This window comes from Rhopalosiphum maidis, chromosome 4 (assembly GCF_003676215.2).
Source record: "Rhopalosiphum maidis isolate BTI-1 chromosome 4, ASM367621v3, whole genome shotgun sequence".
NCBI lineage: Eukaryota > Metazoa > Arthropoda > Insecta > Hemiptera > Aphididae > Rhopalosiphum > Rhopalosiphum maidis.
In genome coordinates, this window is record NC_040880.1 from 15,040,659 (window position 1) to 15,066,746 (window position 26,088).

Here is a 26,088-nt window from a genome sequence, read left to right on the forward strand (position 1 = left end):
TTATTTTAACTTAATTTTACAATTAGTCTTAACAATTAAGATATCATGTTAAAAGTATATTAGAAATTATAATTATATAAAAAAATAGAAAAACAACTTAATACATTTATCAATTAAATTATTATTATGATTATATAAAAACATAATTAATTAATAAGTTTAGTTAAATTATACAACCTGCATAGTTAAATAAGAATATGAAAGTATATTTTTTTTTTTTGAAATACAAAAATATTTAGGATGTCAAAGAGATGTTGGAAGTTTTAAAGGGGAACAATATGTGGGTGGATTGCAGTGATACATTATTAGAGTAGTGTGTATCTTTTTTAAAACTAACATTTTCAAACCTTTATTATAAACAGTAGTTAAGCTTAACTCATGTTGATTTTTGCGTATTAATTAATTATTTTAAATAATAAATATTCATAATGTGTCACTTCCCGTCGTTATTAAAGCATGATTAACTTCTTACTATTGTATTATGTTCGGCTTCTTTAAATAAATATATTACACGGCGTAATGTATAGGCAAAATAGGTACACATGTGCACAGAATAATTATTTTATGTGTTAATAATATGTTTTAAGAATATATATATATATATATATATATATTATAATTTATAATAAAAAGAAATAAGATATCATTATCTTAAAATTTGCATAATACTTAATTATATTATTTTGACATTGACATGCGTCTATATAATATAATTTGGAGTCGATTTTCCTTTCCCGAAATGCATGATTTTAGTGATCTACATAATTCTATAATCTCTGATTGATTAATGGAAAACGGGTGTTGTGTAGTATGAAAGAGGATAAAATATTGTTTTCAATTGATTAGCTTTAGTTTTTAGCTGGGATTTTATTACCTTTTTATCAGCTGAAGCTGTATTCTTCAGCTAACAGTACAATCGCAGACTGATATTTTTATTACCAGTCATTAGAACTAAAGAAAAAAAAAATAGTCTTTTTTATTATAATATCAACACAAATTTAATACTAAATAAGATAAGATATTCGATTTGTGTATTTTTTTCGTTTTAATTTTGAATAAGTTTATTTTTGTGAATTTTATGAATGCACTTTAATATTCGACGATATTAATATTTAAGACTTCAAAAACATATTATGCTTTCTTATATAATCCGTTTATTAAAACCAGAATGCTTAAATACATAAACAATTTTTAATTAAATAGTTTTTATCAGGATTTAGCACAATCGCTTAATTTATATTTACATTAAACGGCAATATCAAGAAAATGTTAAAACCTCTAATAGGTGCATACAAAATAGATTAAATCATAATTAGCCATTGAAGTTCTTTTGGAGAAATTATTATTTATACCCTTTAGATAACGTGTCTTTTTTAGTTATTTTTGTATAACTACGAGTAACCACTTGATGCAATATGTATGTATATATTATTAATATAAAAGTAAAAGTAAATAATTAGCGCACATTTCTTCTTATAATTAAATGTATAAAACAAAACATATATCTAAAAAAAATACATTGATATTTATTATTATATTTATACGAAAATACAATTATTTTTGGAATTATTAATTAGACGATTAATTTAAGAGGCCATATCTGTTTGACAAATTGCCAAGAGGTTCTTATTAATTTATTCCCATTTATATTTCAAATATCATTCAGTGAAAATGTAATTGTATTACGAAATTATAAAAGTATATAGGAGTAGCTCTACATATTTTTAATTGATGCATTTCAAAAGTATTTATATTTAAAACATATTTTGTCTCTTTAAATGTTGTAGACGGATAATCAATAATAATTATATTATCAACATTTAAATTCCAATAAATTTAATTTCCAGTAAAATATATGCCTTTATTCATTATTTAAACAATGAAAACTCAAACTTATTTTCTTAAATAATAATTATAAATCACTAATTCCGTTGAGTTCATTAAGTTTTTCAATTAATAAGTAATCATAATAACTTTATTATAGTGCATAAAATTGTTTTATTTATAAAAAAAATAAATACGACAACTAAATCATTTTATATAATTTTTTTATGAATCATATAATAGCTGTTCATAATTTATTATACCAAAATAATATATTTCTAAAATATAGTATTTTCAACGAGTGTGAGTAAACGTGTTTATTCAGTATAGCTGTTACCTACGGTTTTGCTATCACTTCAGGTGTCTGAATAATTTATTGCCGCACTATTCGAGTGTGTTGTTATTCCCCACCCGTATATTATGGTATTTACTATTTACTATATTATTATTTATTACACTAACAGTCCACAGTTCTCGCAAAACCTTTTTATAAGTTATTATATTATATACTCTATTTAGTATACTAAGTATTATACATTTATAAAATTTAATTTAAATATAAGTACATATAACTTTAAACTGGTAATAATGTATTTTTCGTTTGCCGTTCTTCATAGATCGTAGATATTTTAAATTTTATTTTTTACTCGATTATCATATTATGAATTTCAAATATTCTGTTTTGCATGTAAGATAAATATTTTTAACTATAGAAAAAATTTAAACACTGGAGAAAATAGCTACCGTGTATTTTTTGCATTATTTTTTACAAACGACCGTTAAATATTTAATTTTGAAAAGGATCACGAATAGGTAGTATTTTTAAAGTAGACAGTTTTGTTAAGAATAGAATATTAGGAATGATAACTATTAAGGTTTAATATAACCAATATTTTTAATACTATTGTACTCTTGTTTTCATGATATAACTTACTTAAGTATCAATTCACCAAAATTAATGAGGCATTAGGAAAAAAACCCAGGATTCAATATTCGAAAACTACTTGTATAACTTTGATGAATGGAGAACAATAACAATCATTGTAGATGGTCCAAATTTAATTGTAGAAATTAATGAAAGTCTTTGAGCCCCGAAAAAATAAAATTGGGCATTCAATCACAACAATGAATGTTAATTGGTATATATTGATATGCCAATGAATGTTTCATTTTGAAGAGCGAATACTATAATACCAATCATTAACCACTATAATAATAGACCAGGTTCCACATTGTTTTCTGACAGTTGGGAAGTTTTATAAGATATTTAATAAGATTTTATTGATCCTAATACAAACATAAAGTGTTGTAAGAATAATATAAGGTTTAGCTGAATGGGGTAACAAAAAACTTAGTTCGAAGCACAGATGCGGAAATCAAAATTAAATGATAGTAATATATTATTTATATAATACTAAATAGGTAGTAGTTGAAATAAATTAGTTGTTATGTGATTTTAGTTTATTTCCTGATTAAATAAATACCATAACATGCTTACTATTTTATTGATTAAAAAAAAAATATATATATATATATATTTTACGAATAAATGTAAAATTAATAGAAATAACATATTGCTGCACTGGTAAATAATCCGTTTACAATGGATTAAAAGACAATAATATGGCTTTTAGATAACCGCTCGATTGATAACATAAATCAGTAGATACCGTATAAAATAAATATAACTTTTTAAATTACAACTTATATTATATATATTTATGCGTATTATGTGAAATAATATGTTTTTGATTAAGTTCTAATAAGAACTCATAAAATATTAAAGAAGTATAGTCATACCCCTATAATTAAATACTTTATACAATTATTGCATACAAAACTAAATAGATTTAAATTACAATATATTGTCATTATTTTATATTTTTCAATTATCTAATTTGTAAATTCTAATAAATTAAAAATACAATATATAAATGACAATTTAAAATGTCATGATGAATTTTATTATATTTTACATTTGCGTCAATATATAATTATAAAACCGAATGAATAAATTGTATGTATAAAAAAAACCCCGAATGGAAAGCCACATCTATAAAAAAATATTAAACTAACTTTCATTACAATAAGAGAACGACTTGAGAATTATTTTAATTTTTTGACATCACAGAACAAAGTTATTCATTAATTTCGTGTTTTTCAAACTCAAATAACTTATTTTGCATACAATTGGCAACGAATAAGTAAAAATGACATAGCGTCTATACAATCAAAGTTTTCCCAAATTTATAATGAGATTTTGCAGTCTCGTAGACTATTGTATATTATAAGTTTATGACCAGATCGGCGGTCACCCGCCCAAACTATACGTGTATGTAATTTGCCTATCATATATACTTGTTGCGAATAAGACAATATGAACGATGTTTTTAACATCTCCAAAATAAAACATCTATACAAAAAATATTTGAATAAATAAATGCTATATATAGATAAATTCAATTTTATTCCGTCTGTTTATACTAATTACTGAATTAAACTTCTAAACGTTTATTTGAATTAGTCATACAATTTTCTTGAAGAGGACTTTTCCACAATTTTGAAATTGAACTCTTGAAAATTATAATAGAAACCTTTCAAAATTAAATAATATTAAATATTAAACATTTTAAAATATTAATATAATCGAGTATTGAATTTCCTTTAAAACATACATAACTTGACTAAATTTGTCCATAAACGAATATGACAATTTTTCTAGATAAGTTATAAAGGGTGATATATTTTACGTACGATCGTAATTATTTCAGAAAACAGAAAGTTTAGGAAAATATTTCTTTGACACGGTTCTAAGTCGTTACGATACAACAATTTTTGTACAAAAAATTATATTTTATTACTTTTTAAACAACACCAAACATTTTGATTTCATTTTCTGACACAGAATATTATTCGGAATATTTTGTATTATAAAAATCAAATTTTGGATAAGCATATTTATTATACTAATTAAAAATGTTTAAAGTTTTTTTGATGAACTGAATGGAGTGGTACAGGGTTAACTCCGCAAAACGTCTGTTCACTACGTTTCGCTCATCTTAACTTTGAATACTTATAACTATAATAAACTAATTATCCGAAATTTTCCTGGATAGCGTGCGAAGTGACAACTTCGGCACGCTTATGAAAACTTTAATACAATTTGTTCCGCATAAGTTACTCATAGAAAACTCCATTTTTATACATCCGAACGCAGTCGTTAGAAAAACTATAAAAACTATAACGAAAATTTCGTTTTGAACGAGTTAAAATGATGTAAAAAAATAAAACAAAACGAAAATTTTTCCAAAACGTACAGTTAGGTTAAAAACAGTTTTTTTTTACATAGATAACCGGTGTCGTCTCCAACGTAGTCTGCCGGCACGTATTATGCGCGTGCGTATTACGCGCTCGCTATAATAATAATAATAATAATAATAACGTTATCTGTGCATCTCTGACCTGTGTGTGTGTGTGTGTGTGTGTGCCGGTGTGCCGCAGGTGCCGTCATGGCCGTTTGGGTTGACCATCTGCAAGGTGTCCGAGACCACCAAGGACATATCGATCGGCGTTACCGTGTTCACGCTGACCGCGCTGAGCGCCGACCGGTTCTTCGCCATCGTGGACCCGATGCGCAAGCTGCACGCGTCCGTGGGCGGCCGCCGGGCCACCAAGTTCACCGTCACCGTGGCTGTGACCATATGGTGCCTGGCGGTGGCGTGCGCCGTGCCCGCGGCCACCAACTCGTACGTCCGGCAGTTCCAGTACAACAACGTGACGCTGTTCGAGGCGTGCTACCCGTACGCCGAGGAACTGGGACCCACCTACCCGCGGCTGGTCGTCGTCATCAGGTTCCTGGTCTACTACGTGGTGCCGCTGTCCGCCATCGCATGTTTCTACGCCATGATGGCCCGGCACCTGATCCACAGCACCAGGAACATGCCCGGCGAGGTCCAGGTGAGTGACGTTCTCACGGCACAAATACCGCCACATATTACTATTACCACGTGTATAATGTGCAGCAGTTACCATTACCACGTTCGTGTACAGCAGTCATAGACTTCGCATAAACATTTCATTAGGCAGTGAGACGCGCAAGTCTAAAGCCTATAGATGCATTAACCCGATGCGCGTTGATTTAGTCTACGAGTTGGGTGCGTATAAGCGCATTCTTAATTTGTGTTAAACTAATGCGCATTTATTATTTAATTCGATTCGTCAGTTCGAATTAACTCTTACTCCGGGATTAAGAAATGCGTGTAAAGGCTTTAATGCGAATTCATATTTTAGCGGGAATTTTAAAATGTCAAATTATAATTATTTTGGTCGTGGAATCCAAAGTTTAAAGCATTAACTTATAGTTTTATTCAACATCTGATCTTGATATTTTAGGTGCATATAAACCCGTTCTCTAATGCGAATTAATTTAATGCGCATTGAGTTAATTCGCATTTACCACGTTTATATGCAGCAGTTAGTGCGCATTAAAAATGCGTTTATATGTACCTAACTCTCGGACTAACTCAATGCGCATTAACTGCTGCATATAAATGCGATAAAATCGTGTTGTCCCTATAGTGTAATTAATTTTGTGATTTTGTACATTAACCAATGATATATTATTATTATCAAATTATCATTATCTTAAATTATCCAATGATGTACACGTAACACGTTCTAACATGAATATACTGAATTTTCCCATTATAAAAAACAATATTGATGTCTCACACTCCTAAGCTAAAAGTACGTATATGCGTTTTGAGGTATTGAGAGATATCTTAGCATTTATCTATGGAGGTTATCGGATTATAAAAGAAAATGTATTTAAAAATTATTAATTTATTATTGTATAATGAATGTAATAAACTTAATAAGACGGTTAAAAAAGGGTACTTTTCGGTTATCGTACTGCAATGGCTGGCGGCGGCGAACGGTATATTTTTTTGTATGTTTTTGTCGCCAAAAAATTCACTTATATAAAAATCTAAAATTGACCGATTAGTTCCTGAATGTCTTTTGTTTCGTTCTTTAGCCGATCACCATATGCTAAAATGTGCATTATTATATTATATTATCATATTTTATTAATATTAATTATATTTTACAGTAATTATTTATAATATGATCAGTATTTTCCGGTCGTTGGAATACAATAACCGAAAAGTACCAAAAAAAGTTATTTTCATCAAAACTACTACATTGTTGTTTACTGAATTTTGGCTTAGGAGGGCGTATTATACATGTTTACCGGCTATGACGATCGAACGATAAACAGATAAATTAAATATTTTAAATCAGTTGTGTATAAGGTGTGAAATATGAGAAATGTATGATCGGGGATCATTCCATGCCGTTTTCCTAATTTCACGACCTTATAATAATTATCTTAATAGGAAATGCACGACAACGCTCTACTGCGTCTAAAATTTAACCACACCTATCATCACTATATTTATACCGCCAGTCCACTTAAATTTTTATCAAATAATTTCCACCTATCAGTTCACTCTACTACGACTTGATTCAATTTTTATTTTTATTTTTATAAAGGTTTAATATTTTTTCTTTTCTATAAAAACATGATTTAATTTTTTTTCCTCGCTTGTATATAAAACAATTTCATTTTTCTTGAACTTCTTTTTACCTAATATTTTAACTATTGAAATTCATGGTAAATCAAAGTTAAAAATAAAATTAAACACAAACACAAAAACAATTAAATACACGAGCTTACGTTTATTAGATACATTGTGGTACGTATAAAATTATATAATAATGATTAATGGGTGTCCAGCGAGCACAATTTACATAACCCACGAAAAAATAAAAAATGTGATAAACCACTAGTGAAATACAAAAAATTAAATACATTTTCCCGATTGCTGTTGTGATCGGTTAAATATAAAATGTAATTAAATATTTAACTAAATTATTTTTGTATTATTCATAAGTTTTTTTCAAAAACTTGAGCTGTATGAATCTATAACTAGAGCTGTAGTTGGCCACTTCTGTTATATAATCATAAAAATCATCAAATTTGATTAAAAAAGTTATCGATGAATAAAATACAAACTTTTTGTACAAAAACTTTATTTTGAATTTAAAATAAATATTATTTTATTCAGAAGGCCACAACGTAGCAATATATTCTAGAATAATTTGAAACGGGTAGCGTCCAAAATTTGGACCTGAACTTCAACAGCTACCTAGGTCAATAAATGTTTGTCGATTTCCTACATTGTTTAAATCGTAAAATGTTTTACTACACTATAATTGGATATCGGTGATAGGTGGAAATCTTTTACTAGCGGTCGTGTGGAAAATTCTACTGGAGTACCGCTCGGTATTTCGATGAGGAACGCGTTTCGCTTACTTACATGTAGGATTATAATAGTCCTCTCTTTTCATAGTGGTTTTATTACGATCGGCATTTTTTTTCTACCACGAAATCTCAAAAACGTGTCTAAAATGTTAAATTACTATTATAGTGCTAAAAGTCATTTATAGGATTATTTTTAGAATAGATGGAGGTTATTGGGATCAATTCTATCGCTATTATAAAATGATATACCTCTATTTTTTTCAAATTTATTGTCATCTATTCGATCGCATAGACTCTTAAGATATATGTTTAGTGAACAAATATTACTAAGATTTTATTAATGTTTACCAAAGTTGCCGGTATAAATAAGTTGAATTTGAAAAATACACTCAAAACTCTCTGAAATATGTAAAAATATACAAAATAAAACATATTTTAATAACATAAAGCGTGATTTTATTTTACGACGACCCTTATTATGTACTTGAAACAACAGCTGCCCGTACCGTAATAGATATACCAATGACGGAGGCTTATTTTTTAAGCGTTCGTTGGAAATTTATATTTATATCGTGTATTATTTAAAGACGACATAACAGTGTAGATTTTTAAACGAATAGGTACATTAAAATAATAACAGCAATAATAATATAATTATATTATAAAGATTCTGACGAACTATTATTAATTATAATCATTAAGTACATTAATCCCAATACAGTAATATCTCCGTAATATTAACTGTGTAGTTTTAAATATTTAGTGAATAGTCCAGATTATATAATTTTATTATATAAATATTAAGAAAATTAAAGGAAACTGCACGAAAATATTTTGAAGAGCGGAAAACGTATGGACGTAAAATGCACGCCTGCAGCTTTATACAATACTTCTTTCAATTTTAACGTTTCAATTTAGTAATAATTCAGTGTAGGTTATTATCGTAATTGAAAAATTTCTTTTTAAACGAATTATCCTACAATAAACATGCGACATCTAAAGCTTATTTTGTTTATTAGAAATATAGTTGTGTATATTAATATCCTCTTTTTTTTTTAGTTATAGTAGTAAATCTGCAATCTGTATATCAATAATAATAATAATAATAAAAACGTAATAAGTAAATATGAAAAACATGTACAACAAAAACTCTTCATAAAATCTTTTGTACATGAGATATTTTTTTTAGTAGTTAATTTATTCAAAGATTTTTTTTCATCAATATTTATAATACCGAGCGCTAAACATTCGTTGACGTTATTGAAACGTTGAAACGACCAATTAATGTAGTTTTAACAACGCGTTTGATAAAATAAAGATATTCGAATTATCGCATTAAAAATTGTTTTTGTTCTGTTCGACAAATTATATGCTACAAATGTAGTATTCGAAATTCGTTTACCTCACACCCATTCTATTTTTGGTAAAACCGAGTTCTGTCACTCTGCGGAAACCGTTATTGAGGAGGAACGTATAAATCTACTGAAGTATAGATCAGACGTCGTCAATTTTACGACAGTTAATTGACTCACTATCAGCTATATATTCCTGCAGTTCCACGATAAACCCGAAATCCTAATAACTTTTACTACTGACTAGTGTTGATCGACTAGAAATATAAGTATATTAGTATATGTACGGTTTATGATGGTGCAATTTATTTTCTTATGATATGCGATTATTGCATCCTTAGCCGTCAAACTTTTTACGTTTGCAACCGAAGTTTAAAAATGATTTTATATTTATTATTATTTTTTTCCCAGACATTTTGTGCTTTTTTTCTTTCTAGTTATAATACTGTTATATATATATGTTGTGATCCTGGATTGCCGTTATCCCCTTCGACGGTTATACGAAAGACTAAACATTATTGTACACAGCATTATTTACACATTACTATAGGGTTTTCGGCGTATTACACAACAATAACGCAATTATTGAATACTTATCATACAACTGTCTGAAACATGTGTGGTTGAAAATTACGAGATAACGATAACGATAATTGTTTTTGGACCAACCGGGTCGAGAATTTAGGAATCCTTATACAGTCTATAAAATTGAATAGCGTAAATAAAACCGACTTTCGACTGCACAATAAATTAATAAGCCTGCCCCGTCGCGCATTTACGTATACGTAAATATACTGATGACCCCTTAACTCTATTACAGATTGATTGTATGGCAGCACGTTTTACCCAGTTTTATCTTCTTACTGTAGACATAAACTATAAAATTATATTCATACTTGTTTTATAAATTGTTTTATGCTTATACAAAACTGTCAGAGATATTTAATCGTAAAATATTTTACATACCTATAATATTATGTAGTTTCTGTTCTACACCAACTAAGAGCTTAAATATTTGATAACTGCATCAGATGTATATTTATATTTTTTTTATTTTTTTTGTGCAGATAAGCAAAAAAAAACAAATTTTAACTAGAATATTTTTTGATTAAATAAATGATTATAATAGAATAAAACCTAAATTATATTGTATTATTTCTTCTTATACTTTTGCAGACTATAGAAATGATGGTAGCTATACAATTTTATATTATATTTTGAGATAAAAAGATAAATAGAATTATGAATATCTAGGTACGGCAGTTTGGATAGCGTGCAATCGGAAAAACTTTTTTAAGACTCAGAGGGAGTGAAAAACATAGATTTCAAAATTTAAATTTTAAATCCCAAAGGAATTTTGGACCTAAGTTTTTATCAGAATAATATCAAAGGACCAAACTATATTATATCAAAGAAACATGAAATTTAAGTTGTTAAAATGGGTTCAAATATTATAATGAACAATTTATCAAAAAGCACATTAAGTATAAGTAGTTGATAAGTGGAATACAAATATATACATATAACGTCTGTTGTGGTTTTGGTTTGACCGTAATCCCTGTTGAATAAGAAAACTATAAGTTTTCAAAACCTTCTGCTAGTGCTACGTCTGAAAAATTATTTAAGATTATTTTTCTATTTACATTAATCATATAATTTAAAATATTGTTCGCAGTCTTGAAAGAGAAATTGTGGAATTTTTGATATTTAAACAAACAGATGCACAACATATGTATTTTAAACTAAATTTTGCTACCTATTCCAAAAACAGTTAACACGATTGATAATAAAATATAATATCTAAATTTTACAGTTCTTGTCTAATAAATCGTTTTAAGTTTGATACGTATTGTTAAACTGAAAAATACGTCATCTGGTATAGGAATAAGATACTTAAATTATGTAATTTAATCTCGTCAATATAGTATGATATACCTCATAAGTGCCTTACACGCACGTTTAATCGTAAACTGCGCGTGTGTGTTGTGTATGAACCAAATTATAATTTATAAAATGTGTGCTGATTTGATCATTTTCACAATAATAAACACGAATTATGATATTTGCTTCTTGGTAGATATAACTGTTGATTTTCAAAAAAATCATTTTAAACAAATACTGGGTTTTAAGTTTGAAAAACAAAAACAACATCACTGCAACATGTCAACGCGATTTAGAGTAATTTTCTGATTTCTGTAGACATAACATATCTACGATTTTTTTTTTTTTATCCATCTTAGCGTTAATAAATATTAGACTGGAGCGTAGCGCAGATACCTCGATCCGTATGCATCAGTTAATTTATTCTTTTTATCGCTAATGTGTGTTATTTAAATAATTCATGTAATTTTCTTTGTAATTAAAAATAATTTATAAAAATACAGAGTTTTTTATACAAAATATAATAATAATATCAAATAGACGAAACGCGTCTGATTGGAAAATACGTTTTGAAGTACCTACATTAAATTCCGACCAGGTAAATTTTAATCACCAGCCGTGAACGTTGAAGAGTTATTAATTACGATCGATGTTATTAATCCTACAAAAAAAAAAAAAAAAAAAATCATTAATTGACAAATTTGATAAAAACGAACAGTTTTATTGTATACGTTCTGACTGCTGCAGAACAAAATAATATAATACTTTCACGTGAGCTATGGTCTATGATACAAGTATTTTTTTTTCGACCCATTAATTGTGTGCTGCACGGTGGTCGGGATGATTGGATATCGTCCAAAACATACATAATATATCGAGTTCACGGGCATATCTCGCTATAAAATTCCGACGTCTGTGTACACGTGAGCCATTGTGTATACGTTTTTATTAAATATTTCACGCATTTCAAACGTCGAATCCCAATAACATGTAACGTCCCGCTGAGGAACGTTCGCGGGCAACGACACGATGAAAGCAATAAAGGATATATTATTATCTCAAACAAATATTAGAACAATAGACGCCACGGGGTCCATTTGTAATCGATTGCCCTTTGGGGGGTATCTATATACTGTTGACCGTATACATTGCTCGAAATTGGTAAACGGTTAGTGTGTTTATGCGATTCCGAGACAATTGCGCGTTTACTATTAAGAAACGCGTCGCGTGTGTGTGTCGGATGTATAATATTATTGTCTTCGACATATTGCGCCAAAAAAGCTATAGCCAAGCCAAACCATAATGATATTGTATATTCATGTGAAAATCAGCATCATACGATTGTGCGCGGTCCTTATCAAATAATACAACGTTACTTATGCGAATTTTTTTTAATATCAAATTAATTTCATTAATAATTAACATTAAATATTAAATTGATTATATTATTCTACTTTATCATTGTATAACACACACAAATAAGGAACCCGGCAGCTATATATTATATATATATATATTTATATAACAAGATGATTCAAAATGTTATCACAATAGAAAAAATTATTTAATACGAAAGTTTTTTATTTAGAAATATCTGAAATTAATTTAGTAATTTTTTTTTTTGCTATTGGTATAATAAGGATGTAAATTAACCTATATTATTATTATAAAATAAAAACCAGAATTATTTATTCTAAGATATGTTTATTTATATTTACGTTAGGGCCAAGGATTTTGTGTGTCCTATAAAATTATATTTATTATCGATACTATAAATAAATGTAATATTATATAGGTAGGTACGATTTACTATTTCTACTCGTTTTGTGTTGGATTCAAAAAATTGTATGTATGTGTGTGTGTGTAAATAAATCTGCGATTATTATTTAATCGGATTTTTCAGATTTCCCTGAAAATTGTTCATCGTTCCAAAATCTTATTAAATCCCATAGGTATTTATTTCACATCTCGTTACAATTCAATTATCCTGGATAACAATCAACAATTGAAAAATGGTCTAATCTTTCCACGGATTGATGATTGTCTCTTAATACGTATTTGTCGTGAACAAAGCTCGCCAATATAATTTTTATAAAATAAGGAAACACAAACATATTAGTTCTTGATGACTTGACCATAAATATTTTTCTAGGAAAATCTAATAATACAATCATTCGTTGTGTATTTACAATGTTAAATTTATTTACAAATTTCATCAAAATGTATTTTAAGCTAATTGGCATTTTGTAGTATAATAATAATTGTGTAGTCTTAAAATCTAATTAATCGCAATTGTAAAGCATTACGAAATTCTTTAATAATACAAATTATCAATATTTTTGTCAACAATTTCATTCTTTTTCAAATTCAAATAGTATACATAACCCTGTAATGGATCATGTTAGTATACTTATTCAATAGATACCATTATTGTTTATTTGTATAGATAAAATAAAAGATCACAACTAAACAACAGTAATTTATTTCGCTAAAAACTTATGCCGAAATGTTATAGTTTATTTGAAATTTTCTGTTGTTTTTAGCATGGGCACATTATGAGTAATTAATGAAAACATTTATGAAATAAAAACATACAAAACTAATAAAAAAAACTATTTAAACTCTATTATACATAATCATAATCAATACATTACTTGTTTCGCTTAAAATGTACACATACATATTATATAGATATTATAATTATGTAATATACAATGTTTCATAACTAAATTTTAATGTTAATTTAAAATAATATAAAAGAGTAATTTAATTGATGATAAATTCCAGTGAATTCAATATTTTACCGTTGAATTGACCTAACTTTTTTGACAGGCTCTAAAACTTATACATATACATATATTTTATTTACTAAAAACACATAAAAATAATTTAACGTAAATACGCAATAATTTTCGAAAGCTGATTAATTTTCTAAAATTGATTATTTAATAATAACACAAATAAATAATATATAATAATGTAAAAAAAACATAAATAAAATAATTGTTATCATAGTATCATTTTTTAAAATAATATTCTTTTTTCTAAACGGTCAATTGATTTTGTTTCAATCGTATAGATACATTTATTAAAAAGCATTTTCTGTCGTTCGTTTTGTAAATTAAATAAGTATATAAAAACAATTTGAACTAAGGATGACAACTGAATTTCATATAGTACCTGTAATTGATACTACTATAGAATATTTTTTTTTTCGACAATTGAGTGAAGAACTACTCACATTATACGATACCAACGTGGATCAAATTAATGGTGTAATATTGCACTCAATATCAATAGAGCTAAAAAAATAAAAACAAAATTTATGATCAATTATATTATTAAAGGGTTAGCCTATAAAGGCTACAGTTCAAAAAAAAGTTCAATTAAATGGGTGACGCGAGCGAAATCAGCTTTTTGATTAAAAAATAAAGATTCACCGAATGTTTTCACTCGATTTGCAGGGACAGCTACGCCAAGTCCGAGCTCGGAAGAAAGTCGCCAAGACCGTGCTGGCGTTCGTTTTGGTGTTCGCCGTGTGCTTCCTGCCCTATCACGTGTTCATGCTGTGGTTCTACCTGAACCCCAGGTCCCAGGACGAATACAACATATTCTGGCACGTGTTGCGCATCGCCGGCTTCTGCCTGTGCTATAGCAATTCGTGCATCAACCCCATCGCCCTCTATCTGGTCAGCGGCACGTTCCGCAAGCACTTCGACCGGCAGCTATTCTGGTGGCTTGTCAAGGCACCGGGTGGCCAAGTCACCGAGTCCAAGAACGGCTACATGCGCCGGAAGAACGGCACCCGAGAGAAGGACCGGACCATCAACAACGATTCGACCACTATAGCCAACGTGCAGTTGAGCACGTTTACCAGGCGGACTGCGGACACGAACCACACCACTACCACGGCTACCACCACGGTACTCATCTGTACCGGGCTCAACGACGCCAACACCATCATATAGGTACGACGATGGCAATAGGCCGTAGAGTTGCGTAGTATAGGTGGGACCTCAGCAGTGGCGTGATTTCCGTTTACAACAGGAGAGTGCGAGAGTTTCGTTTCCCCTCCCCCATATTACTGTGACAAACGAAAAGCCGACAAACTAACCTCGTTTCGTTTGCTGCAAACTAATTTTCACTTAGGTTTCTATTTCGATACGATTCTCGTTTTACATAGGTACATAACTTGATATTATGTATTGGAGACAAAAATAGCATAATTTTATAGCAAATAAAAAGAAGTGGGAAAATAATCAAAATATACAAAAACCTACCACCTACCTCAGTGGCGTAGTTTAAGATTTTTATAGATAGATCGAAGAAATTAAATGATAGTTCTAAATACGACTGATAAAAGCCGAAATCGTAGTTGAAAAATCAAAAAATGTAAAATACCTAGGTTTTTTTAGAAATCATTCATGGATATAAAAATACGCGTTTGGTTTTGACAATTCGTATACAGCTGATATATATTTTAATATACTAATCTGTGCGTATAGTGTTAAAAAAAATATTTTCAGAAACAAAATTATAGTACTATAATAGTATTAATAATAATATCTTTGTTATACATGCCCGCAAACAAATATTTGAAACTGTGATACCTAAATAAAAACTACTTATTTCCGTCTAACAGAAGAAGAAGAATAAACAATAATTGCTCGCACTTAAAAACACATTAGGCTAGTTATTATATTATTATATTTCTTCATACAACATACACACACATACACACACTACTTACAACATTCTGTGTACATGGTATCACATCTTATAAACCGCCAATTCATCTATATTATTTTCGAGCTATGTATAAATATAAATATTATTATCAAGACATCAATAGTATTCTAAAAAGGCACGATATTAAAAAAACAATAATAGTTGTATTTTTTCATCAATGACAAATCTCCATCTCTTTCCCCACCACAAACTCAAATGACGAATTCTACGCCTCTGAGGTAGATATCAAAGGTGGTAGGTGTTTTAATGGTGAACTGTATTCAGTGATTTATGATTTTAAATTCAAAACATACTCCGCTTTCTCCTGAGGCAGATTTCATATACCAGAAAACCCTTAAACTTTAAATTACCTTCTAAACTTTTTTGATATATCTTAAAATAATTTCTTAAACTTTGATCAAAATCGTTCGAATTTTTTTATTTTGAGTCTATTATCTACATGTAAGGACAACATAATAACTATTATAGGCACACAACAAATAAAGTATTATTTTATTTTATTTAAAAAAATGCAATATTAACACATGGTATGTCAGCTATAGTCTCCACATTTATTTAAAAAAATTGTATTTATATGACTAACGAAAATCCTATAAATAAGCAATAAATTATTCAATTATTGTGAGCCAAAATTAAATTCATAAGTGAGCCACTCTATTGCAACCTATAGAAGTTCAAAGAATAAGCTTAAAACACTCTTCGATTCTTTAAGGATTTATTGATATAACGTTTATTAAAATCATTTCAGTAGTGTTTGAGGTTACCTGACGATTAAATCAAGATAGTTGAAATATCTACTATTTTAAAATATGAATACATTTTGAAAAAAAAATTATACCAATGAAGTTCGTTTGTTTTGTAATAGCTACAATAAAAATATAATTGGGACAAATTTTTATAAAGACCTCTTACCTTTTTTTTTGCATAAATAACTTACAATATACACATGCCTAAACATTTTATTTAATAATACTGAATATTTAAATCAAAATTTCACTCAATCAAATATACTATTATCGTCCGAGTTTATGTTAATCTTACACTGTGAAATTTATCCAAATGCAAATGACCTCGACGAAATGTGTATCTGCGTATTTTATGATATTATATATATTATTATATGAATATTATGTGTATATAGTAAAAAGGTACTATTTTGATCTAGAAGGATTCTGGTAGAAGCCCTCGACATCAGTAAATTTTCTTCAATCGTCGTACACAGTTTATAGTGCGTACATACGATACATGTTTGGAATAAACCGCTCGATTTATAATGTTTACACAATGTTGTAATAATTGATATTGTGTATTTATGTTATTTATATTTATGTTCGGGGTATGTTTACTTTGTGAAATCTGATTAAATTGTACCTACTAATTTTCAATTTTACGCATTCAAATAAACCGTGATATTTAACCTATTCATTCTTTTATATATACTTATAATAACTACTATTATAAGAATACTACTTTTTCAATTGTTTTTTCTTTTATTTTGATAATCGATCAAGTATTTTTTTTCCTAACAGACTATATAATATTGATAAACTTCTAAAATAATCTAAAACAAAATGTGGCCACAGCACCAGCTGGCGATAAATAACTTTTTTCATCCTTTTCTTGCATTTTTTTTTTTTATTTACCTATATCAATGTTTTACCTAAATAAATTAAGTATTTATTTATTATTTTATTTAATCGAAACGTCAGCATTAAAAAAAATTCTAAATAGATGAGTGAACTTGAATAGAAGTAAGGTATAAAATAATATGATCCCTACTGCAATGCGAGGTGTACTTACAAACCGGTAGTTTTGTATTAAACGTTAACATTTTATTTTTCTGTCAAAAATAATTGTACGTTTTTGACATATAATATAATGTACGTACTTTTACCTTTTCATGTCATTTAACTGTAAATTCGGTCACCTTTAAACAAAGAAAAAATACATCTGTAACGATAACAAGCTAATAGGAATTGAAATTCTGTCAAAAAACGGAATTATGATAGTGATAAAAGTGCAAAATATCTGAATTCAATTTCTTCAGTGAAATAGCTAACGACGCAGAAGATAATATTCATGTATCGTTTTGAAAAAGAGACAGTGCTCTCGAAGAACTACGAATTTATTTATTTTTCATTCCGTTAGCCAAATAATAAACGTATTAAACTCATTTATTTTATAATGATATTTTTTTCCTTCAAATTTACCATAACAGCATTTCCGTCCAGTTGTACAGGTCCGTATTATTATAATGAGTATATTCTCACGCGAAATGTATGAGCCATTCAGACGGCTTAATGTAATGGTGATGACTATTTAAATATAAAAATATTATTACGCCCAAGAAATATAGCACTGCGTATTTGTGTAAAATTTAAATTTACATAAATTAGCAGTTATGACGTTTGTAGAAATTGTTTAATTCTTTTTATTTTCTCGTTACCATTTAAATTACATGTTATTGCACACTCTTACGTCTATTCTACAAACGTTAATTTTCGGTGATAACTTTGGGTTTTTTATGCGAGTATGATCGGGAAACTATCGTAATCATCAGACTTATATGATTATCTCTATTGTTAAACCTTTATTTTAATAAGTGCATTTTAATCATACATTATTATTGTTTTATATGATTTTATGTATTTTACAAATAGACACTGTCTCAACTATCATTTAACAACGGAACTACGTCATTATTCTGGGTATATTAGAACATTTCAATTCCGAAAATGCTGAGATGAATATATATATATTTTGTACAGAAATATTTAGCAATTACAATCATACCTGTTTTATCCTTTAAAAATGAATTTAAGAATTCGATTTTTGAATTTTGTATATCATTTAAAAAGTGTTCTGTGATGAATGGTGGATACCGACTCTTTTTAAAGCAGAAAAATAATTTTTTTATTAGTGTTAAAATAAGAATAACTTTATTTTTTGAGTGTTTTAACTTTGTATACTAAGAATAATAAGTCCCAATCTTCTCGATAATAAATTATAATAAATAAATAATTATGAAAGATAACATAATTTAGAAAATTATAGTAATATGTTAATCTATAAACATTTTATAATTTGTGAAGATTGTCTAATTCATAAAATAATACATCCAACATATCATGCATTTTATATTTTTTAATTATTTTTTTTTATTAGTTATTTAAAAATTCCTGAAATCAGAATTCGAATAAATTCATTATTAAAGAAAAAAATAGGGTATTGTGCTTGTTGTACTAACGCTATTTATCCAGATTTGTTATATTTGTTGTATGATTATGGTATGCACTTAATGGTTGTATATTTAATATTTTTACTGCTTTAATATTGTATATATTTTACTATTATCACGATGTAGAACTATATATTTAATTTTATCTTGTAGCAAATATATTAACACTACCACACTTCCTAAATAATATGTATAATAATATTACGGGGATCGCAAACAGTCTGTTTTTTAAGGAATGCGTTAATGATCATTAGGGTGTATGCAACAACTATTGCGTAACACCGCATTGTTTTTTTTCATTTATAACATGTACTTTTTTATTTTTTTTATAAATTTTAACGATCGTACTGTTGAACATCAAACACAAAAAAAAAAAACAAAATAAAAATAAATTTGTCTTAAATGTCTAGGTTTTCACAATTTTAATTTCATTTAATGAACATTTTAATTTATACAATTCTAAGATTTTAAAAATAAATTTACTGAAGGTAAAAATAAATAGATATGAACAATTAGAAATTCGAACTCATGTGAAGCTGAAGACAAAATGGGTACTTTTTTGTACTGATTAATAACAGTTTGCAGTTCCCTGTGCCTATAAATTATAACGCTGTAAATTTGTTAAAGTATAATAAATACATGTATAATTATGTGAAAATGTTGCTTCTATATATTTTGCTGTGAATATTTATTACTATGCTACCTACGATAGCGTTACGTATGTGCTCAATTATTTTTTATATGTATTTTATTTTCTATGGTTATAAACAATTATTTAAAACTCAACGGGTGAGCAGTGGTTAAACAAAAATATATAACGTCTACGACAAAATATTATCATCGTTTTCCCCTACGAAGCTTAACAAAACATAGGTCCGAATACCATAAACTATTATTGTCTAATGTAGAATAAATCTAATATAGAAAATTCCAACTGCAATAACTTTATTTCATACATGCACATAAAAAATTCATTCTCCTACTCTAGTTCTATACTTAAAATAATATTTTCATAATATTGTCATGTGATTAGTGTTCAAACTCGACAAATTCTATAACGTGCACCATTTATAATTTAACATAGTTTTTGTAGTCGTTATACCGCTGTATACAGTTATGATAAGCAAATAATTTTATTTCGGTATCCTATACGTTAAAAGATTTTGATGCTAATAACAGAACATAACATTTGACGTGTATACGCATTTCCACGAAAGAAAATATAGAATAATGGCAAACGAGTAGCTTGAATGATTTTAATCATATGTTGACGAATCATTTTTAGGCAAGCCCTGTAAGTGACACTTATTGCAATCCAAATTTCCCTACGGGTTTTTCGAATCGTAAATAACATGTATATTTATAATATATATGTATAATAATACAAGTTTAGAGACATTTCACGCATTTCAAGACGAACAAGTTGTAACACTTTTATAGAACGTGCTATTGACGTGCGTGTTTCAATGTTATTCCATTAATTTTTCTCCGGTCATAGACAAGAACATTATTTCAAAACATAATATGTTACGTCTATCCGTTGACCAAGTTACCATAGGTATTCGTTGTCACGTTGACACATGGTTGCATTTAATATGTGTTGTCATTCGATATTAGGCGCCATTGTACCAATTTGTGCAATATCATGCATAACCTATGTGAGGCAAAGCTTAACAGAAATGAACTAAAATTAAGCTCTCAGTGATTTCAAAACAAATCTCTTTTATTACTAAACCTCAATACGTGTATAGAATCATTGATTATAATCATTTGTGAGTGATGGATTCGGGTATTTTAATTTATTATGCAAAGGGTTACCTGACTCAAATGCGTACAAAAATATGATATTAAAAACAATGACATTAAAATATATTAAATAATAATAATAAAACAAGGAGTACCGACGAATAAAATACCTGTCAAATTCCTAAACGTAGACGTTTCATAATTCACAAAAATAAAGTATATTTTTAAAACCCTAATATATTGTCTCACTGTTGGTAATATGTGTTATGTTATATAAAAAGTTAATGTAAATTTCCTGGATTGTTTTGTGATTTATAATTTATCTTATGTACGATATCATTCGAATACGTTTGATTTATTTTTAAAACAAAAATATATTGTACAAAATATTTTTTTTTGCATTTTATTTATTCTTCTTTTGAATAATAGAGTTTTAATATAAACAAACTATACTTTGCTTGCTTGGTTAACTATTATTTATAATAAAAGCAAGGACTTTTATACTTTGTAGGCTGTATAAAATCGTTAAATAGGTAACCTATGTGTTCAAAAGTATACACTTTTACAACATAACTTCTGAAATTTAAATAAAAATTCTTCCAACAATAGTTACACTTTTTATTTATAGCCGAAATTAAAATATGTTTTAAAACTGTCTTTTGAAACAAATGCAATCATCTCACGGTTTTAGATCATTTAAATCATAATAATATTCTATAAAATCTAAATGTGTGAAATATTCAAAATATACACTAAAAAATAGTCAAAAATATTTATTCACTTCATCATTCAAATACTTGATTTATTATGTACTTATATGCCAGAAGAAATTTACCAATGCGTGAAAGTCCTTGCTCAATTTATTATACTTAGTAGGTCTCATAGAATAAAATGTAAAAACCTAATCCTAAGTATACAAGTTTTTATATTATTTATTGCAAGCATCATATCATTAGCATTATTATAATTATATCATGTATAATTTTTTACAATTTACAGTTTAGTAATTTTAATAAAATACTACATAAATAGCTTATATTAGCCACTTAATATATTTACTATGAAATGTGTAATATTAATAAGAAATTTAAGTTAAAATTGCTGTAAATGTTTTAGTATAATAACAATAAGCTTGTTAATGAGTATAGTAGTTAGGAATTAGTGGATAATAAAAATGTAATTGTTTTACATGTATATACTCAAATATTATATTATATTAAAATAATACTTTAATTTGTTTATTTATTTTTTCACGCACACACACACGCACACACACACACACACACACACACATTGCACGCATAACCACATATTATATTTTAAATCCTGATAATATTTTAGCTTTAAATATCAACAATAATATTAACATATTAGTACTATAAGAACTATTTTATAAATAACGATATTTTATGAGAACCTATTAAACAATTTCACTTATTTTTACTAAATATAAAAATAAATAAATAAAATAATTGAGAGTATATCAATGAAGTTTAGGCGTCAAGAAGTGGAGAAAATGCCTTGAAAAATCAATTTCTCCGATAATAAAAGATACTTTAATCAAAAGATTTAGTACATAGATAATATTTTTAAAAGGCATGAAATCGATTTCATGATGCTATTGTAACTCGACCTTTAGATATTATTATTGATAACACGTGCTTATTTATGTATTTTTTGTATACCTACACATCATGCATATTATTCATATCATAAACGTATCTTTAATATCATCATGTCTAATATCCTTAGATCATATACTAGTATATGGTCTAAGCTAATATCATATGTGTTAGACGTAGGTATACTTCTAAGCACCTAATAATAATCATATTATTATGTATTTATGTATTTTCTGTTTTTCGTATAATTTTTTCTATGGGTTATTAAGTATTCCAAGGACAGCAACTGTTGTGACTGAAGCATTACGTATAAATAATACCAAAACAAGATAAGCCTTCTTCATTTTCTTTCACATTTATTTTTCTTCCTGTACTAATATTATTTGCTTTATTTAACGGAAAAAAAAACAAAGTTAAACTTATTTATTATTTATTGTAAGTATGATATATATGATATTTATCATAACAATAGATTAACTTTAATGCCTTTTGCAAATATAGAACTGTAGATGTATTTTGATATGGGCTTGCATTTATCATCTATCTATAATATGTTTATAGTTATTCGCTATCGTGTTATATTACGTCAACAGAAGAAATAGTCTATCATTGGACGTATACTATATAGGTAATAAACAAATAATCATTCATCATTTGACCGATTATTGTAAACAATTATTCAATTATTTCCGATTAAATGTTCAACATTTAAACACATCACTATTATTTTCAACATAATGTTGATGGACGTGACGCAAACGTTCAGTATCAATTAATAACTTGATTTGAACGTATAGGTATAATTTCAACTATTGAAAATATATAGTTAAAATTCAAATCTTTATTGTTTACAACTGTTTTCTTTTAATTTAGCAAACTTGAAATAATCCAAACATACAATTTATTATTATAACCCAAATTGATCCAAAATATTAAAATTGTATTTTGATATTGAACTCGGACAGAAATTTAAAAAAATATTATGTCAACATAAAAATAACAAAAAATACAAGAAATATATCCTAATATTGTAATCATTCAATTTTATTTTCTAACTAACTATTGAAAATTCGGTTAAGTTTGAAATTTATAACAACACTTATCACCAAAAACAGTATTACAAAATTAAATTAAAATAATATAGAAGCAGATAGCTCTATGCCTTTTTCATAACCATGAAGTACAACTCAGTATCTTTGAATGCACTATAAATAAAAATGCATGGAACTAATTGGAACATAATTTGGTGTAATGTTATATAAAAAGTCGTTATGGTTATTTGTATTATTTAATACAATTATATTATTATATTCTCATAGTTTTGTATTTTATTTAAACTACACAATCTTTAATATTATAACGCTGTACATTTGTCACACACTGAACACGTATTTAACTTCCATACTAATTTTTACCGCACATACATTTTAGGTATAATATTACGGTTAGATTTTATTTCCTCGAAAAAAATATGTGCTAAGCTATGGGACGCAATCTACTTAAATATCTGTAAATAATTTTGTCTATACACATTATTATCAAGCACAAACCCTCGTCCTGACGACTAAAATATCGAATAACACTGTATAGTGACGTTGATTGTCAAAAGTTAAATAGGTGCAAACAGTTGGATTTATTGTTTCAATTGATTACAACGCTTAGTATAATATAAGTATTATAATTTATTATTATGTCCCGAGTTAGAAATAAAACGTAATTTAGGAAATATACAGAATGATTCTTTTATCAAACGATACTCATTATTTAAAATATATTAATGTTCTATGAAAATATTTTTTTACATAATTTCCTGTCGAAATAAAACAACATTTTTAGAAAAATATAAATATTTTTTATTTTTTTACTTTTTAAAAAATATGAAACACATTTTTCTGAAACAGAATATTTTTTGGAGTATTTAGATACATAAAAATGGAAATTCCGATGAGTGATTAATTAGTTATAAGTATTTAATGTTTAAGTGAGCGAAGTGGACTGATATGGAAATACACCACAAAATCTTTGTCTACTACTCCGATTAAGTGTTATTCAATAAATCGAATCACTCAGTTATAATACTTTAGTCTGATCTATTGAATATTAACATTAAAATAAGTAGAAAAAAATGCATAGTATAATATTTTATATATACTTGTTTATCAGTCATATTATACTTCCATTATAGAATGTATAACTTATATACGATTGTTTATGTCTTTTTGGGGATTTCGGAAATGATATTAATTATTGTCCATTATTTATGTCTTACGTGTCTATTATTACTAGTATAGTGTATGAAGTAGGCACTTTTTAATATGAAATATAAAATAACTTTTTTATAATTATCACCATTAACCACTTGTTTATTTTAACATAGTTGTAAACTCCCACAAGTTCCACACTAATGAGTTAATTATAAATCTCGTTGACAAATTTAACGCTTACAAGCCACAAGGGTTAAAACAAGGCCAAAAACTTTACGGTATTTTATTATCACGATAGCGCCATAAAATGGTTATTAGTTTAAAAAACGTGTATTGTCACCCTGTCAAGTTCTATGAGAATAACAAATATTGCAACGGTAAAAAACAATGAAAATAGTTTTGTATTTTAAAACGATACGTCAATTTATTTTTTAATAATCTTTAGTTACAACTAACGTTTCGTTAAATAGTCGCCAATTTTCGATTAACAAAATATAAAAACATATGGAACATAGATTTAAATACCTATGTCTAACTAAGGGTTATAATTAGTACTATTGTCAATGCTACAATATATAATATAATTTATTACATACTGAAATTGCATACTGTAATTTGATCATGTAGATATTTTGGACGATTTCCATTAAGATTATAATAATTTTATGTAGTATCTCCTATTTACTATTGCCATTTCATTCCATTTAATAAATAACAATAAATTATTAGCATTAGCTAGGTACATTAATTTTTCAAAAAACAAATTTCATTGCATTGCTAAATGTGTTAACCAGGATACTCGGTCACTGGATACTCGAATTATTCATACCTAATCGAATCGATTTAAAATGCTTTCATACCACACGCGGACTTAATGCGTTTATTTCGTTATTTTATTGTATATTTGTTACACAATTTTGTCCTAAGTAAAATCTAATCATACCAACCCCATACATTATATTTTAATTCGTTATAAGTTTGAAACCATATATTATAATATTATACTCTTACAAACTTAAAGTAGTTTTACGAACTTCCACTAAATCTCCTTAAACTAATTACTTGTCAAACATTGATACAAGTGATTATAACATAAAGAAACACGGAAAGATATATCTATGTATGTAAATTAATAAAACTTCATTAT

At 27.3% G+C, this 26,088-nt stretch overlaps 1 protein-coding gene across 5 annotated transcripts in view; it reads left to right on the forward strand.

Annotated features, from left to right (window-relative positions):
- LOC113560708 (neuropeptide CCHamide-1 receptor-like) overlaps positions 1–26,088 on the forward strand; it is a 143,785-nt gene that overhangs the window by 88,627 nt on the left and 29,070 nt on the right. For 4 of the 5 annotated variants that reach the window (XM_026966745.1, XM_026966747.1, XM_026966746.1 and 1 more), the window contains 2 exons: positions 5,326–5,781; positions 14,847–15,350. In XM_026966745.1, the coding sequence (XP_026822546.1) occupies positions 5,326–5,781; positions 14,847–15,350 (960 nt within the window). Of the gene's footprint in view, positions 1–5,325; positions 5,782–14,846; positions 15,351–18,791; positions 19,113–26,088 lie in introns of those variants that run through there. The other variant, XM_026966744.1, reaches the window with a different exon arrangement.